The sequence below is a fragment of the Leucopleurus acutus genome, assembly GCF_964270905.1.
Source record: "Leucopleurus acutus genome assembly, chromosome: 19".
NCBI classification, from domain to species: domain Eukaryota; kingdom Metazoa; phylum Chordata; class Mammalia; order Artiodactyla; family Delphinidae; genus Leucopleurus; species Leucopleurus acutus.
The window spans coordinates 27433865-27452516 of NC_139161.1; the positions used below are offsets into that span (position 1 = coordinate 27433865).

Genomic DNA, 18652 nt, shown 5'->3' on the forward strand with positions numbered 1-18652 from the left:
GCAGGCTCAGTAATTGTGGCACACAGGCTTAGTTGCTCAGCGGGATGTGGGATCTTCCCGGAGCAGGGCTTGAACCCGTGTCCTGCGTTGGCAGGCGGATTCTTAACCATTGTGCCACTAGGGAAGCCCTACCCACTGTATTTTTATTTTTATTTATTTTTGGCTGCGTTGGGTCTTTGTTGCTGTGCGCGGGCTTTCTTTAGTTGCGGCGAGTGGGGGCTACTCTTCGTTGCGGTGTGCGGGCTACTCATTGTGGTGGCGTCTCTTGTTGCGGAGTGCGGGTTCTAGGCGCACGGGCTTCAGTAGTTTTGGCACGCGGGCTCCGGAGTTGTGGCTCGCGGGCTCTAGAGCACAGGCTCAGTAGCTGTGGTGCACAGGCTTATTTGCTCCGCAGCATGTGGGATCTTCCCAGATCAGGGCTCGAACCCATGTCCCCTGCATTGGCAGGCAGATTCTTAACCACTGCACCACCAGGGAAGTCCCAGGTGATTTTATTTATATGTTTATTGGCATAAGGAGTTTTTTCTATTTGTATTTCTTGTCACATGTGAAAAAATGAACATTTTCCCCATTCCCAGTTCAGAACTAGTATCATTCCATTTGAAAATAACTCCAAGGCTGTAGAGGAAAGGGCACCCAGGAGAGCTGATGGTGATGTGGCCCAAAACTGGAAGAGTGAACTTTGATTCACGACAAGAACGTGTGCTGTTGAGAACATACCAATCTGCCCACTCTGAGGCTTATTTTAATGCCGTTGAAGTCCGTGCAAAGGTTTTAGCGCTTAGACTGTAACCTACTGGAGGAAGACAGAAGATAACCGAACTGTTGGAGCACTGGAGCGCTGGGTAGTTTTTGTAAGCTATTTTCTGATCCCGCCTAAGGAGGAAAATGCTGCACCCAGGGCTCGTCGGAAAAAGTACTACTTTTAACAAAAGCTGAAAAGATGTTTAAAAAAACAGTTAAGCCTTTTAAGTCTCCGACATACCCAGGTATATGAAACGAGACTGTGCAGCCGATAGTGGAAATTTCCCAAGTTTTCTTAACACAAACTGGATTTGCTCTCTCAACTCCCGGTCGGATCCATCCCACCGAAATCCAGTTCAGCTGTGGCATGCTTTTTCCAGCCTGTTCGCAAACCACCTTCCGAAGTGAGGTTTCCCGCCATTTAACTTCAAGAAATGAAGGTCTTTCCTCCCAGATTCTCTACACTCGTGGGAGGCCCAAGCCCACACGAGGCGAGCAGCGGAACGCCCAGGGCAGCAGACTGCATCATGATCCCCGGGATTGAGCAAAAAGGTGACATCAAATTGGTAGATAAGCGTTTAGCACCCGCCGAAAAGTGGGAGGGCGAAAACACCCACTGCAAAGCGAAAGCCAGCCAGGTCGCGCGCGGGCCCTGCGCCCACGGCGGGAGGAGAAAGGGCGGCCGTTGCGGGGAGGAGCGAGGGTTGAGGGCGGCCGTTGCGGGGAGGAGCGAGGGTTGAGGGCGGAGGGCGGGTTCGCTCCAACTCGAATCCGGATTGGTCGGGCCCAGAGAGCCGAGTGACGTAAGCCGGGAAGAACGTCTGATTTGTGTGGTGGGCGCGGGGAGCCGGCGGAGGCGCATTGCGCAGACGCAGCTGGTCTGCTCCTTTCCCCCTGGCGCTTCTGCCCAGCTCTGGCGGACAAGTCTCGACATCGTGCGCCCCCCCCCACCTCCGGGACCGCTCCCTCCCCCTTCTCTGCGTAGTCGAAGATAAACAATAGTTAGCCGGCGAGCGCCGAGTGTGTATCCCGCCGCCGCATTCGGCGGGCTGCGTGGGACCGGCGGGATCTCGGCCAGCCTGCCATGGCGGGGCTGTACTCTCTGGGAGTGAGCGTCTTCTCAGACCAGGGCGGGAGGAAGTACATGGAGGACGTTACTCAGATCGTGGTGGAGCCCGAGCCCACGGCTGAAGAAGAGCCCTCGCCGCGGCGGTCTCTCTCTCAGCCGTTGCCTCCGCAGCGGTCACCGCTGGCTCTTCCTGGCGGCGAAATCTCGGGGAAAGGCCCGGCGGTGGCAGCCCGAGAGGCTCGCGACGCGCCGCCGGACGCCGGGGCCTCGCCGGCTCCCGGCTGCTGCTGCCGCCGCCGTTCCTCGGTGGCCTTTTTCGCCGTGTGCGACGGGCACGGCGGGCGGGAGGCGGCACAGTTTGCCCGGGAGCACTTGTGGGGTTTCATCAAGAAACAGAAGGGCTTCACTTCTTCCGAGCCGGCGAAGGTGTGCGCTGCCATCCGCAAAGGCTTCCTCGCTTGTCATCTTGCCATGTGGAAGAAACTGGGTAAGTTCCTCGGCTTGTTTGGCGCCCGCCTCTTTTTCAGGCAGTTTGGGGCCTTTTATAGCGCCAGTCCCGTGGTCCCCCAGCACGGAGAGCGCTCTCAGTGTCAGTCGATGGGAGGGAAGACTTTTCTGGGTCTCAGCGCTCTTTCCACGTTGGAGGTGCGGGCAAACAAAGTGGCTTTGGGAAGGATAGGATTGTTGTCTCCCTTCAAACGCTCCTCGCTTTACTTCCCTCCCGCCCCAAGGATCAATGGGGAGCAGTCCTCTCCCTTCGAGACTTCACTTTGGCGGCCGCCAGCGGAAACGTGTTTGAAACCTGGAGCCAGATTTTGGCCAAAAGATGCACTGAAGACACGTTGCTATCTGGGACAGGCGAAGGAAGCGGGAGGTGGCAAAAATTAGACGAGATCGGGTGCGTTCAGGGTGGTATGGCTGTAGACAAGACGGCAAAAATTAGAGTGTTTCCTTCCGATCTGTCATAATTTTGCTCTTGAAGGACTTGTCCCTGTCGGTTGCCTCCTACTGGTGGTGTCAGTCCTCCAGAATTGATCCTGGGTGGCTGGTAGTTGGAGTAAACTGTTGGATAATTCAGAAAGGCTAAAAAGTTATCATCTAGCGACTTAAAGTCTTGGAAGGAATTCGCTGTGGTGGTCATGAAATGTTTCTAAGATCTTTATGCTTGTACGGCTTATGAAAAACAAAAGCGCAGAATGCGTTCCTACCGCTTAAACTGGCCAGGTTAAGGCGATGTGTTAAATTCAGCTAGGGCTTTTTAAGAGTGCGCTTCCCCGCCCCCGCCCCCCCCCCCCCCCCCGCCCTTTGGTAGTTGCCTTAGCTAATTGCTGTCAGGTCGTTCTCCACTGTTCCTAGTTAAAAGTACTTGCAAATTGTAGCTGCCCGTCAAGGTAGCAAGAGGTAAGGAATTACTGATGTGTCAAAAGGAGAGACCTTCATTTCTAAAAATTTGGTGTAGTTGTAGTTTCATCTAAGATTTAAGTGTTCTCTAAAGCAGACTATGTTCCTGTACCCAACATATATTATCATACAGAGTTATAATTGCTTACCCATTGCTGTGAATGAATGGTCTGAATCTTTTTCTTAGAGAAAAGGTAATACTACTTCTGTCGTTTTAAAAGTCCTGTGGTTTATGGAAGAATAGTGTTGCTTTATTTTCAGCAGTGGGACAGAGACGTAGAGAAGAGTGTAAAGGTTGGTCAAATACAGAACATTTTAAAAAGGTATTGTCATAGAGTTGTAGAGTAGCTTCTTTCAAAGTCTGTTTTCTATTTGCCTGGCTTTCTGCCAGGAATTATTTGATTGACTCATAGAACAACCAGTCCACCGGTGGGAGGCGTTTTCCATCCAATCCCAGAGGTCCCTATTATGGATTTGTTTTGTTTTTGTGTAGGCAGAGCACAGCTGAAAGCACCAGCAGTATATTCCAGAAATTTGTCATTTCATTGCTTGCAGGGCAAGTAGGAGTGGACAGCAAGACAAGATAGAGGAAGATTAGACACAAAGAACGATTTAGAGTCCTGTTTATTTTGCAGCACACTTGGGGCAAGGTGAATTTGCCATATGTTTTCACTAAAAGGATAAAGTATAAACCCTGTTACTTGAACATATATTTTTTTAAAGTAAATTTATTTATTTTTATTTTTGGCTGCGTTGGGTCTTTGTTGCTGCACGCAGGCTTTCTCTAGTTGCGCTGAGCGGGGGCTACTCTTCCTCGTGGTGCACAGGCTTCTCACAGCAGTGGCGTCTCTTGTTGCTGAGCAAGGGCTCTAGGCGCGCGGGCTTCAGTAGTTGTGGCACGTGGGCTCAGCAGTTGTGGCTCGTGGGCTCTGTAGTTGTGGCTCGTGGGCTCTAGAGCGCAGGCTTGGTAGTTGTGGCTCACGGGCTTAGTTGCTCCGCGGCATGTGGGATCCTCCCAGACCAGGGCTCGAGCCCATGTCTCCTGCGTTGGCAGGCGGATTCTTAACCACTGCACCACCAGGGAAGCCCATTGAACATATTTTTAATAAAGCAGAAACCATGCTGTTAAATGTGAATGTATATGTTTTTTGACATATATGTACTTTTTGAACCAAGATTTATACACCAAATGTTAAAGTTTGCTTTGTTGCACAGTTAACCTCGTACTCCATCATCAAAACTTGAATTAAAAAAAAAAGAGTATGCTGAGTATATGGAAGTCTTGACACAGGAAACTCCCTGTGTCAAGTTTCCACTTTTGTAGTTTTCATTTGGTTATTGTAGTGGTTCTCAAACTTTTTGCTCTCAGAACCCTTTGTACTCAAAAATGATTTAGGGTCCTAAACAGCTTTTGTTTATGTGGGCTACATCTATCATATTTACTGTTTGAGAAGTTAGAACTGAGAAATTTAAAAAGTATTTATTAATCTGTTAAAAATAAACTTATTGTATGTTGACATTTTTAAGTGAAAAATCAGTTTTTCCCCCAAATAAATATTGAAATAAGAAATATTCTCATCTCTGCCTCTGCATTCAGTCTGTTATGCTATGTTTTCTGGTGAAGTATGTAAAGGAAAGGCAGTCTCACACACATATATAGTAGGAAAAGGGAGGAATAGTTTCTTTTCAGATAGTTGTAGATATTCTATACCGAAGTGATAGTTTCTTAAGAGTAGTCAAAATAGAATCTGAAACCTCATCAATGAACTTTTCTATTTTTACATTAAGAGCCATTGGTCTCTCTTGCACTTTGAATCAATTTTTTACCTATGTGTGATTTTGTGACATGGCGCATTAGTCATTTAGAAAATAATGGTTCACTGAATTACGCGGCTCTTCCAAGTATTGATGCATTTCATTATACAATATTAAAGTATCCACATTTGTTAATATCACTAATCTCTTCAGAAAAATCTTAAGGTTGGGAAGTTATCAAATTCATTGTAGTGGACACACATATTCTAAAATACGAGGTTTTGGGATTTCACTGGCAGTCCAATGCAGGGCATGTGAGTTTGATCCCTGGTGGGGGAACTAAGATCCCATATGCCACATGTTACTACGGCCTAAATAAATAAATAAATAAATAAATAAATAAATAAATAAATAAATAAATAAGAGGTCTTAAGCAGCAGTTAGAAATTTATCACTGGCAACAAATACTGTCAGTTTTTTCTCTTGAAATGAAAAACTCACTTTGTTCATTTTGAAGAAAATGTACACTAAATGGCCAAGTCATCTTCTTCTTCTTATTTTTTTTTTTTGGCCACGCCATGTTGCTTGCAAGATCTCAGTTTCCCGACCAAGGGACACGGCAGTGAAAGGCCAGAATCCTAACCACTAGGCCATCAGGGAACTCCCTGCCCAAGTCTTATTAACCCATTTTATCAGTCTTTCAAGTAAAAATGATGGTCTGTGAAAATTGTGGCTACTTCATTTCATAACTCACACAATCACAAGTGCTTTTCCTCTATACAGCCCTAGTATGTAACAGAAGTCTATTATTCATGCTTCTCTTCTTGTCTTACAGAATGTTAAAAAGACATGTATTCATGGGTGGAAGTTTAATAAAATTAATTTTTATTGCATCATCAAGGATATTATTTTTTAAATTTATTTATTTATTTATTTTTGGCTGTGTTGGGTCTTCGTTTCTGTGCGAGGGCTTTCTCCAGTTGAGGCAAGCGGGGGCCACTCTTTATCGCGGTGCACGGGCCTTTCACTATCGTGGCCTCTCTTGTTGTGGGGCACAGACTCCAGAGGCGCAGGCTCAGTAGTTGTGGCTCATGGGCCCAGTTGCTCCACGGCATGTGGGGTCCTCCCAGACCAGGGCTTGAACCCGTATCCTCTGCATTGGCAGGCAAATTCTCAACCACTGTGCCACCAGGGAAGCCCATCAAGAACATTCTGAAGTTAAACTGGTTTGCCTTTTTTTTTTTTTTTTTTGCGGTATGCGGGCCTCTCACTGTTGTGGCCTCTCCTGTTGCGGAGCACAGGCTCCAGATGCGCAGGCCCAGCGGCCATTGCTCACGGGCCCAGCCGCTCCGCGGCATGTGGGATCTTCCCGGACCGGGGCACAAACCCGTGTCCCCTGCATCGGCAGGCGGACTCTCAACCACTGTGCCACCAGGGAAGCCCCACCCCAGCATCACTTATTGAAGAGACTGTCTTTTCTCCACTGTATATTCTTGCCTCCTTTATCAAAGATAAGGCGACCATATGTGTGTGGGTTTATCTCTGGGCTTTCTATCCTGTCCCATTGATCTATATTTCTGTTTCTGTGCCAGTACCATACTGTCTTGATTACTGTAGCTTTGTAGTATAATCTGAAATCAGGGAGCCTGATTCCTAGAGCTCCGTTTTTCTTTCTCAAGATTGCTTTGGCTATTCGGGGTCTTTTGTATTGCCATACAAATTGTGAAATTTTTTGTTCTAGTTCTGTGAAAAATGCCAGTGGTAGTTTGATAGGGATTGCACTGAATCTGTAGATTACTTTGGGTAGTAGAGTCATTTTCACAATGTTGATTCTTCCAATCCAAGAACATGGTATATCTCTCCATCTATTTGTATCATCTTTAATTTCTTTCATCAGTGTCTTATAATTTTCTGCATACAGGTCTTTTGTCTCCTTAGGTAGGTTTATTCCTAGATATTTTATTCTTTTTGTTGCAGTGGTAAATGGGAGTGTTTTCGTAATTTCACTTTCAGATTTTTCATCATTAGTGTATAAAAATGCCAGAGATTTCTGTGCATTAATTTTTTATCCTGCTACTTTACCAAATTCATTGATTAGCTCTAGTAGTTTTCTGGTGGCATCTTTAGGATTCTGTATGTATAGTATCATGTCATCTGCAAACAGTGACAGCTTTACTTCTTTTCCGAATTGGATTCCTTTTATTTCTTTTTCTTCTCTGATTGCTGTGGCTAGAACGTCCAAAAGTATGTTGAATAAGAGTGGTGAGAGTGGGCAACCTTGTCTTGTTCCTGATCTTAGTGGAAATGCTTTCAGTTTTTCACTATTGAGGACGATGTTGGCTGTGGTTTTGTCATATATGGCCTTTATTATGTTGAGGAAAGTTCCCTCTATGCCTACTTTCTGCAGGGTTTTTATCATAAATGGGTGTTGAATTTTGTCGAAAGCTTTCTCTACATCTATTGAGATGATCATATGGTTTTTCTCCTTCAATTTGTTAATATGGTGTATCACATTGATTGATTTGAGTATATTGAAGAATCCTTGCATTCCTGGGATAAACCCCACTTGATCATGGTGTATGATCCTTTTAATGTGCAGTTGGATTCTGTTGGCTAGTATTTTGTTGAGGATTTTTGCATCTGTGTTCATCAGTGATATTGGCCTGTAGTTTTCTTTTTTTGTGACATCTTTGTCTGGTTTTGGTATCAGAGTGATGGTGGCCTCGTAGAATGAGTTTAGGAGGGTTCCTCCCTCTGCTATATTTTGGAAGAGTTTGAGAAGGATAGGTGTTAGCTCTTCTCTGAATGTTTGATAGAATTCCCCTGTGAAGCCATCTGGTCCTGGGCTTTTGTTTGTTGGAAGATTTTTAATCACAGTTTCAATTTCAGTGCTTGTGATTGGTCTGTTCATATTTTCTATTTCTTCCTGGTTCAGTCTCGGCAGGTTGTGCTTTTCTAAGAATTTGTCCATTTCTTCCAGGTTGCCCATTTTATTGGCATAGAGTTGCTTGTAGTAATCTCTCATGATCTTTTGTATTTCTGCAGTGTCAGTTGTTACTTCTCCTTTTTCATTCTAATTCTATTGATTTGAGTGTTCTCCCTTTTTTTCTTGATGAGTCTGGCTAATGGTTTATCAATTTTGTTTATCTTCTTAAAGAACCAGCTTTTAGTTTTATTGATCTTTGCTATCGTTTCCTTCATTTCTTTTTCATTTATTTCTGATCTGATCTTTATGATTTCTTTCCTTCTGTTAACTTTGGGGTTTTTTTGTTCTTCTTTCTCTAATTGCTTTAGATGCAAGGTTAGGTTTTTTATTTGAGCTATTTCCTGTTTTTTAAGGTAGGACTGTATTGCTATAAACTTCCCTCTTAGAACTGCTTTTGCTGCATCCTATAGGTTTTGGGTCGTCATATCTCCATTGTCATTTGTTTCTAGGTATTTTTTGATTTCCTCAGTGATCACTTCGTTATTAAGTAGTGTATTGTTTAGCCTCCATGTGTTTGTATTTTTTACAGATCTTTTCCTGTAATTGATGTCTAGTCTCATAGCGTTGTGATCGCAAAAGATCCTTGATACGATTTCAATTTTCTTAAATTTACCAAGGCTAGATTTGTGACCCAAGATATGATCTCTCCTGGAGAATGTTCCATGAGCACTTGAGAAAACTGTATATTCTGTTGTTTTTGGATGGAATGTCCTATAAATATCAATTAAGTCCATCTTGTTTAATGTATCATTTAACGCTTGTGTTTCCTTATTTATTTTCATTTGGGATGATCTGTCCATTGGTGAAAGTGGGGTGTTAAAGTCGCCTACTATGATTGTGTTACCGTCAATTTCCCCTTTTATGGCTGTTAGTATTTGCCTTATGTATTGAGATGGGGAGCGCAGAGTCTTAACCACTGGACCACCAGGGAAGTCCCCTAAGCCCTTCTTGATTTATTTAATTAACATTGAGCTTGAACTCTCTAGCTTTGTTCTAGTGCTTGTGTACTCTTGCCAAACAAAAAAGGAAAACTTAATTTATCCAGAAATTTTTATATGACTTATTTTTGTCTTGAGGCCAGGGGATTTGATAAATATAGCATGGAGTGAGAGAGTATGTGAGTATATCCTTTTGGGTTTTTTTGGCCGTGCCATGCGGCTTGTGGGATCTTAGCTCCCTGACCAGGGATAGAACCTGGACCCCTAGCAGTGGAAGCGGGGAGTCCTAACCACTGGACTGCCAGGGAATTCCCAACATATCCTTTTTTAAAAGTATTTTTTTTCATATTTTTATTACTTCTTGATCTTAAGTTACAGTATGTGTGTGATTTATGTATTTTCTTATGTCTGGATTTACTGTTCTTGTGTTATGCTTGCCTTCTAAGAAATAATGTTTCAAAGTTTGTGTGTGCTTCTTTAGGTTTATTCATTTGAAATAATGTTCTTATTATCCTTTTCTTTTGATAGTTCAGAGAAGATAGTGAACAACATGCAGCTTTTATTCCACTGAGCCAAAGTTCATTGACTTATGTTATCAAGAGAGCCATTAGAAAGATAACGACATAGTCGTGAAATAAATGTAGTGTGATCTCTGATGTGATTACAGGAAATTTGCCACAGTATTTGTAAAGGAAGATGAAATATGGGACGTTTTGTTTTTTTAATTTGTTCAAATGAAAATCAGAGCATCTACTTAAAAGAATATGGCCAAATGAATGAATTATGAAGAAGCTGGTCCTAACCTAAATTGTTGGTTCTGGTTTTGGCACATAGTTTTCATTCTCTTAAGTTTAAAGACAGAGACGGAGACAGACAAATGCAGAAGAGGGGTGGAAGGGGTAAAGGGAAAGCCAGGGAAAGCCAGATAGAACTAAATTGGAAGAAAACCTTTATTAAATCATAGAATTTTAAACCTGTATCTTTATTATAGTTTGATATTTCTCAGTTTTTACCGTCAAGGACCTTCACCCTCTCACACATCACATGTTCTGAATGAGTTTGCCATATTTATCAAGTACCAGTTTTTTCCATTTTTGTTAATCAGTCATTACTTTCAATCAGTATTAGATAATCTCTGCTACATGTTGTTGCATATATCGATAGTTCATTCCTTTTTTTATTACTGAGTAGTATGCGGTTGTCTAGATGTACCACAATTTGTTTATCCATTCACCTATTTTATATATATATATATATATATGTACACACACACACACATATATACATATATATATATATATATATATATATATATATATATATATATATATATATATATATATTTAGGCTGCGTTGGGTCTTCGTTGCTCCACACGGGCTTTCTCTAGTTGCAGTGAGCGGGGCCTACTCTTCGTTGCTGTGTGCGGGCTTCTCACTGTGGTGGCTTCTCTTGTGGAGCACAGGCTCTAGGTGCACGGGCTTCAGTAGTTGTGGCACACGGGCTCAGTGTTTGTGGCTCGCGGGCTCTAGAGCACAGGCTTAGTAGCTGTGGTGCACGGGCTTAGCTGCTCCACGGCATGTGGGATCTTCCTGGACCAGGGCTCGAACCCGTGTCCCCTGCATTGACAGGCGGATTCTTAACCACTGCGCCAACAGGGAAGCCCTCCATTCACCTATTGATGGGCATTTGGATTGTCTACAGCTTTTGGCTATTACAAATAAAGCTGTGATGTAAAGCTTTTCTTTACAGAAGTCCACTAATAAGTGTAGAAGGAATAGGGACTTCCCTGGTGGTACAGTGGTTGAGACTCCACACTCCCAATGCATGGGGGCCTGGGTTTGATCCCTGGTCAGGGAACTAGATCCCACATGCATGCTGCAACTAAAAGATCCTGCATGCCACAACTAAGACCCAGTGCAGCCAAATAAACAAATACATATATTTTTTTAAATGTAGAAGGAATGATAGAACTCGAAAATCTCATTTGGTAACCATAATAATAGTTGATTCAGCCAAGAAACATCAATAAATGTTACAACTAGTAGGTAAAACTTTGAGGAACAGCTATATTACTTTCCTAGAGGTGCTGTAACAAATTAGCACAAATTGGGTGGCTTAAAACCACAGGAATTTATTCTCTCATGGTTCTGGAGGCCAGAAGTCTGAAATCCAGGTGTCAGCAGGGTTGATTCCTTTTTGGAGGCTCTGAGGGAGGATCTGTTCCATGCTCTCCCCTAGCTTCTGGTGGCTGGCAGCAATCCTTGTCATTTCTTGGCTTGTAGATGCATCACCCAGTCTCCACTGTCTTTATATTGCCTCCTCTGTGTCTTCTCCCCTGCTCTTCTCTCTCTTTTTTTTTTGTTTGTTTTTTGGTATGCGGGCCTCTCACTGCTGCGGCCTCTCCCGCTGCGGAGCACAGGCTCCGGACGCACAGGCCCAGCGGCCACGGCCCACGGGCCCAGCCGCTCCGTGGCACGTGGGATCCTCCCGGACCGGAGCACGAACCCGCATCCCCCGCATCGGCAGGCGGACTCCCAACCACTGCGCCACCAGGGAAGCCCCCTTGTTCTTCTCTTTTAAGGACACTTGTCTTTGGACTTAGGGCCCACTCTAATCCAGGGTGATCTCTTCTTAAGATCTTTAACCTAATTACATCTGCAAAGATCCTTTTCCCAAATAAGGTCACATTCAGAGGTTGTGGGTGAGCATATCTTTTATTGAAGTTGGGGGGGCACCACTCAACCCACTCCAAGAATATTTATGTCGTCTCAGATAATCTCCTCATGCACACTTATTAATTACAAAAGGAAAAGGATTATAGGGGGAAACGTGGTAGACAGCACCTTAATCGAGTGATCAAGAGTATCATCACTTTTAACGGGACAAATTGAAATTGTATACTGCCTGCAGGGAGAAGATCATATTTAATGCTTCTGTGATATTCCTACCAAAAATGTGTAATCTGCTTACAAACAGGAGGAAACATGAAACAAACCCAAACTGTGAGACATTCTTGAAATGACTGGCCAAGTACTAAAAAGCATCAAGGAAACACTGAGGAATTGTTCCAGATTGGAAGAGAATAAAGATAAATAAAGATACATGATAAGTAAATATAACAAGGGATCCTGAATTTTATTCTTCTACTATAAAAATATTGTTAGGATAGTTGATGTAATTTGCATGAGATATATGGATTAGATGGTTGTATGGTATTAATGTTAATTTCCTGATTTTCATGGTGTATTGTAGGAATTAGATACTATAATAGTATTTGGGAGTGACGGTATATTTTGTTGGCAGTTTGCTTTCTGTTGGTTCAAGAAAAAAATTCTTTGGATTATTCCTAGGGGAAAAAAAAAAAGTAAACCTGAAGAAGCAGGTCTCAGATCAGAAACCTTGGATACCTCCAGGAATCTAGGTAGCAGTTTCACCAGAGCCCTGCTGCTGGATGCATACCAGGCTATATTTATTTGTTTCAGTACAGAGACTAAATCAGAAACTTGGCAGCAGCATTTGGAATCACCATTTGATTATAATACCCTGTCATTTTCCAAGAGCTATCAGACTTTTGCAGTGGTCAAATTATAGACTGGAATATATCGGATCACCACCTCAGCTTATGTTTTAATGGTGACACCAATCTTTGTTATGCTTTGAGAGGTGTGATAACGCTTTTAATTTTCTGTTTTGGAAGAGAGTATCATTGGTGGTCTTGCACTTGGCCTTTTCTACCCTAATAGGCTTTCGACCAATCAATGAAGAGCTATATTGGGAAGCTATTAGTTGCTGAGGTTATTTGGGGACCAAACTAGCTGTGGCATAGGTTTGGGATTCCATTGGTTCTGAGGAGGACTGGATTGAAAGTCCTATTTAGTACCTGACCTCCATGAGCCTTATGTCTTATCAGTGGACTGTGGCTGTGTTTTGTAGCCCCAGAATTATTATCTTAGAGCCATCGTTCAGTAGTTACTCAATGTTGTGGGTATTTCTTTTTCCTTGGTGTATAGCTACATGTGAAAATGGCCACATATCACTTTGAAGAAGGTTAACAATTCTTTAAACGTGTAAGATTTTCTTTTTGTTTTTTGTTTTGTTTTCTGTGAAAGACCATTCTGCAGATCCAATTTTTCTTCTGCCCTGTTGTCAGTGAGGTAACTGTACCAGATTTTCTTTGGGTAATTAACTGCTCCTATCTGATCTCTGTCACCTCAGGTTCTCCTATCCACAGAGATCAGGGAGCCCATTTTCATTGCAGCCTCTTCCCTTAGTATTTCTTGCCTAGAGAGAAGAGTCAGTAAAATGTGTTTAAAAGATTTTAGTGTACCATATATAAAATAGACAAACAATAAGGATTTACTGTATAGCACAGGGAATATATTCAATATCTTGTAATAACCTATAATGGAAAAGAATAATAAAAAAAAAAAGAACATACAGGGACTTCCCTGGTGGTCCAGTGGTTAAGGCTCCGCGCTTCCAGGCTTCCTTGGTGGCGCAGTGGTTAAGAATCCACCTGCCAACGCAGGGGACACGGGTTTGAGACCTGGTCTGGGGAGATCCCACATGCCGCGGAGCAACTAAGCCGGTGCGTCACAACTACTAAGCCTGCGCTCTAGAGCCCGCGAGCCACAACTACTGAAGCCCACATGCCATAACTACTGAAGCCTGGGCGCCTGGAGCTGTGCTCTGCAACAAGAGAAGCCCTCGCAATGAGAAGCCCTCGCAATGAGAAGCCCTGGCTCGCCGCCACTAAAGAAAGCCCGCACACAGCAACGAAGACCCAACACAGCCAATCAAGCAAGCAAGCAAGCAAGCAATAAATAAACAAACAAACAAATAAATAAATAAATAAAATCTATTTAGGAAAAAAAAAGAATCTGCCTGCCAATGCTGGAGACACGGGTTCAAGCCCTGGTCCAGGAAGATCTCACATGCCACGGAGCAACTAAGCCCGTGCGCCACAACTACTGAGCCCGCGCTCTAGAGCCTGCGAGCCACAACTACTGAAGCCTGTGCACCTAGAGCCTGTGCTCCACGACAAGAGAAGCCACCGCAATGAGGAGGCTGTGCACCGCAACTTAGAGTAGCCCCCTCTCGCCACAAATAGAGAATGCCCGCACACAGCAGCGAAGACCCAACGCAGCCCCCCCACCCGGCAAATAATAATAATAATAAAAAAAAATTAAGGAAAAAAAGGACTCCGCGCTTCCACTGCAGGGGGCACCGGTTCAATCCCTGATGGGGGAACTAAGATGCCACATGCCGTGTGGCATGGCCAAAGCGGGGGAAAAAAATACATAAATCACTTTTTTTTATAACAATGATTTTTTTTCAATTTATTTTATTTATTTATTTTTGGCTGCACTGGGTCTTCACTGCTGCACACAGGATTTTTCTAGTTGTGGCGAGAGGGGACTACTCTTTGTTGTGTTGTGCAGGCTTCTCATTGCAGTGGCTTCTCTTGTTGCGGAGCACGGGATCTAGGCGTGCAGGATTCAGTAGTTGTGGTTTGCGCGCTCTAGAGTGCAGTCTCAGTAGTTGTGGTGCACGGGCTTAGTAGCTCCGAGGCATGTGGGATCTTCCCGGACCAGGGCACGAACCTGTGTCCCATGCATTGGCAGGCAGATCCTTAACCACTGCGCCACCAGGGAAGTCCCCTAGTCTTTGTTTTAATGACTTATGCACATTTCCTAAAGGATACTTATGTCAGAGTTCATATACTATCTGATACTGTCTTTTTAATATGCTCCTAGTTTTAAGTCATTTTTTTAAATTAAAAGATTAAAATGTAAAGTAGAAAACAAGGAAGGCTAACTAAGGAAGACAAATTAAAGAGGTAGGTTCCTTAATATATAAATTTATTGCAGTTTCAATCAGAACCTCCACAGGGTTTGTTTTTTAATTTTACAAGTTGCTTCTGAAGTTCATATGGAAAAATACTTAAGAGAATATTGAAAAAGAAGAATAATTGGCGGATACTTAAACTCCCTATTATTAAAAAGCACCATAAATAGATTAGTAGGATGAGTCCAGAAATAGATCTGAGGCAAAATGTAACATATGATAAAAGGTGACATTTCAAATGAATAGGGAAAGCATGGATTATTCAGTATTTTTAGATCATTGCGGAATTTCTTTCATAATATGTTAGTGCTTTTGACAAAAAATGTGATTTAAATATTAACATTGCTTTGAATATCCTTTTTATTTTTAGCTCTTTTTCATCTTGTTTTAGGTGCTTTTTGCAAACAGCTAAATTACTTGTATGCTGTAGGTAAATTTTATTTTCTGAATGTAGTTAAGAACCCTTGTTTCTGGGAGTTCACCTCGTTTGCATTTATTATGATAATAGATTTTTTTTTCAGGTTCTTAGCTGCAGAAAACCATGTTTTCTAGTTTGTTTGTTTTTTTAAAAAAAAAGGAAAAAAGAAAATGTTTTAGCAAGAGCTACAGTTAACCCATAAAATAATTGAAAGGACTAAAGAAACATACACCATATTCTATGCTGGGCTTCTGGAAATGACGTCTGTAACCAGACTGCAAAACTGCATGGGCTAGGGAACTGTCTGCTGTGATCTATGTTTGTAAAATTGAAGGCTTCTTCCTGCTGCTTGTTTTTCTTTTAACTTAAAAAAGGTGTGAAATATAACATAGCATGCATACATAAAAGGTCATGAAACATAAATGTACACTTTAATAAATAATCATAAAATGAATACCATCCAGTTACAAAAGAGAACATTGCCTGTACACCAGAAGCCCCTGTATGCCCTTTCTGATCTCATATTTCTGTCGTCCCCCAAGAGGCAACCACAAGCTTGACTTTTGTGATTATAGGTCTGTAGTGATTTACTTATTTTTCTTAATAGTTTTACCTCTTTTCTGTAAACATGATAGTTTTTTTTTTCTGAAGAAAATCATGCTGAATGTATTCTTTTATCTCATCCTTCTTGTAAGATTCTCACCCATTATATGTAATATAGTCTGTTGTTATGTTGAAGGACATTTGAGCTGTTGCCCGTTTTTAGTCCATATGAACAGTGCTGGTATGGACATTCATATGTATTGTGTGTCATGAATTTATGCTATATACCAATGGGTAGTGAGTAGTCAAGAGTATACATATCTTCACCTTTACCATATAATGCCTAGATGTTTTTTAAAGTAGTTGTACCAGTTTATACTCCTACCAGTAGTTGATGATAGAACATGTTACTCCACATTCTTACCTTAACTCTTGTCAAACTTTAATTTATGCAGCAATCTGATAATTATGTTGTGGTATCTCATTATAGCTTTTATTTATTTATTTATTGAGTTATTTGTTTATGGCTGCGTTGGGTCTTCATTGCTGAGCACGGGCTTTTCTCTAGTTGCGGCGAGCAGGGGCTACTCTTCATTGTGGTGCACAGGCTTCTCATTGCGGTGGTTTCCCTTGTTGCAGAGCACGGGCTCTAGGGGCGCGGGCTTCAGTAGTTGTGGATCGCGGGCTTCAGTAGTTGTGGCTCACGGGATTTAGAGCGCAGGCTCAGTAGTTGTGGCACACGGGTTTAGTTGCTCCGCGGCATGTGGGATCTTCCCAGACCAGGGCTCGAACCCGTGTCCCCTCCATTGACAGGCAGATTCTTAACCACTGTGCCACCAGGGAAGTCCTCATTATGGCTTTTAATTTGTATTTCCGTGATGATTAAAGAAGCCAAACACCTCTGCATGCTTTTTGGCTCTTTGGATTTCCTCATTTGTAAAAGCCTGTTCAGGACCTTTATCCGTTTTTCTATTGAGTAGTCTTCTTGATTTGATTTGTTTTAGCATTTTATATATTCTGGATACCATTCTTTTGGTGTGTATATATTATAAATATATCATCTTCCATTCTGTGAGTTGTCTTTTCACTCTAGTAATCATATCTTTTGATAAACAGAAATTCTTAATTTTGATGGTACTACAACTTCACAATCATTTTCTTATATGGCTAGTGCATTCTTTGTCTTTCGGAAATCCTTCCCCACCTTGAGATCGTAAATGTACTTTATTGTGCATTATCTAAGCATTTTAGCTTTGCTTTTCACGTCAGGTCTTTAATGTACCTGGAATTGATTTTGTGTGTGCGTGTGTGTGTGTGTGTTTGGCATCAGGGACCCAAAGTTGTTGTTGTTGTTTTTTTATAATTTTATCCCGGTTCCAATTATTGACTGTCCTTTCTCCACTGTTCATATATCAAGTGTCTGAATATGCATGGATCTGTCTCTGTGCTCACTGTTGTATTTGTTCACTGGCTTACAACTTTTCCATACAGGTCTTATTAGAGATTTGTTAGCATTGTTGGCAGATATATCACACCTTTCACTGTTATTGTGAATGGGATCTTTTTTCTTTAAGTTACATTTTGTAATTTTTTGTTGCTGTTTTACAAAAATAGAATTCATATTTTATATAACTACTTATATCCAGTAGCCTTATTGAACTTTATCAATGCCAGTAATCTATCCACAAATGTTTTCTTTAGGGCCTTTTTTTGTTTCTTTGTTTCGGCGACTCCACTTGGTGCCTCTCAGGCTGGTTGCTTTTCTTAAATACATAATGGTGATAACAACAAAAACTAATGTTTATTGAGCACAAACTATGTGTCTGGTGCTGTTGCTGATAGTTTTACATGTGTATATGCCTGTGTGTGTGAATTTCTAGCTTCATCAATATTGGTAGCTGTTGTGGTTTCCCTTAGCATTTGTGAAGGTCATTATTTCGTATACTGCAAGCAACCCTCTGTTGTGAGTGACAGGTCACTCTGGAGGGTGGGTTCCATCTGTGGGATGGGATGGGATGGGGAGATGCACTGTAGTGTTCAAGAGATGGCTTTTCAGCATATATAATATTGGAAAAGAAAAGAACTAGTTAGCCCAAATATATTAGAGAAGGCTTGTGGCTATAAAAGTTGTGTGGCACCCGTCCATTTGGGGAGGGGGCTTATTTCTTCTACCACATCCCCTTTGAGACCCTGTTGTTCCTATCAGCTGATGCACCACTTTTCTTAAAAGAGAGGTATTATAGTTACTGGCATCTTAGGAACTTAAATGTTTCACCTTTTACCATGCAGGGAATTTAGGCACTGACCTAGCTCCTGCAGTTTTAAATGAATCTGCCAGGCTTCTACCACCCATTCCTGACTTCAGCCTTTGCCACTGCCTCTGAGTTTGAACTTTTCTGGAACTCTGTTAATGGGGAATACTGATGTACTGCCTCCTTTACTGACTGTGCTTTTTCCTTATGTTGGATTACAAATTTTGCATTCTGATTTTTCCCTCAGTATAATTCCATTTGTTTAAAATTCCAGGAATTCCTCAGATTTTCTTATGACCCTTCTCTGTGTTTCATGACTGCTCTGGACTTTTTCTAATATTTATATTCTGTCCTTTCAGTAGGATTTTGGTGGGGAGAATATGTCAGTGTTTGGACTTAGTTTGCTGTCTTTAACTGTAACTTGAAGTTTAATATTACAGAATATTTCAGAATTTTAAATGATAGTGAATATAGTCAGTCAGTATAGGTTTTGGAATTAGGTATATGGGATCTTTGCCACTTAAAATACTTGAGTTATTTTGAGCAAATTTCTTAACCATTCAAAGTTTTGGTTTCCTTATCTGCAAAATGAAAATAATGGAACTAATCTTACCTATCACTTAGGTTTATTAGTATTATATGAGATAATACAATACATGTAAAGCTCTTAGCACAGAAAGTGGTATCCAGTAAGTGCT

General features: G+C 42.0%; 1 protein-coding gene across 2 annotated transcripts in view; it reads left to right on the top strand.

Moving 5' to 3' along the window:
• The first annotated feature begins 1692 nt into the window (after nt 1-1692).
• Nucleotides 1693-18652, top strand: part of PPM1D (protein phosphatase, Mg2+/Mn2+ dependent 1D) — a 49034-nt gene continuing 32074 nt past the window's right edge. For both annotated transcript variants that reach the window (XM_082859920.1, XM_082859921.1), the window contains exon 1: nt 1693-2300. In XM_082859920.1, the coding sequence (XP_082716046.1) occupies nt 1829-2300 (472 nt within the window). In that variant the 5' untranslated portion in view covers nt 1693-1828. The remainder of the gene's footprint in view (nt 2301-18652) is intronic.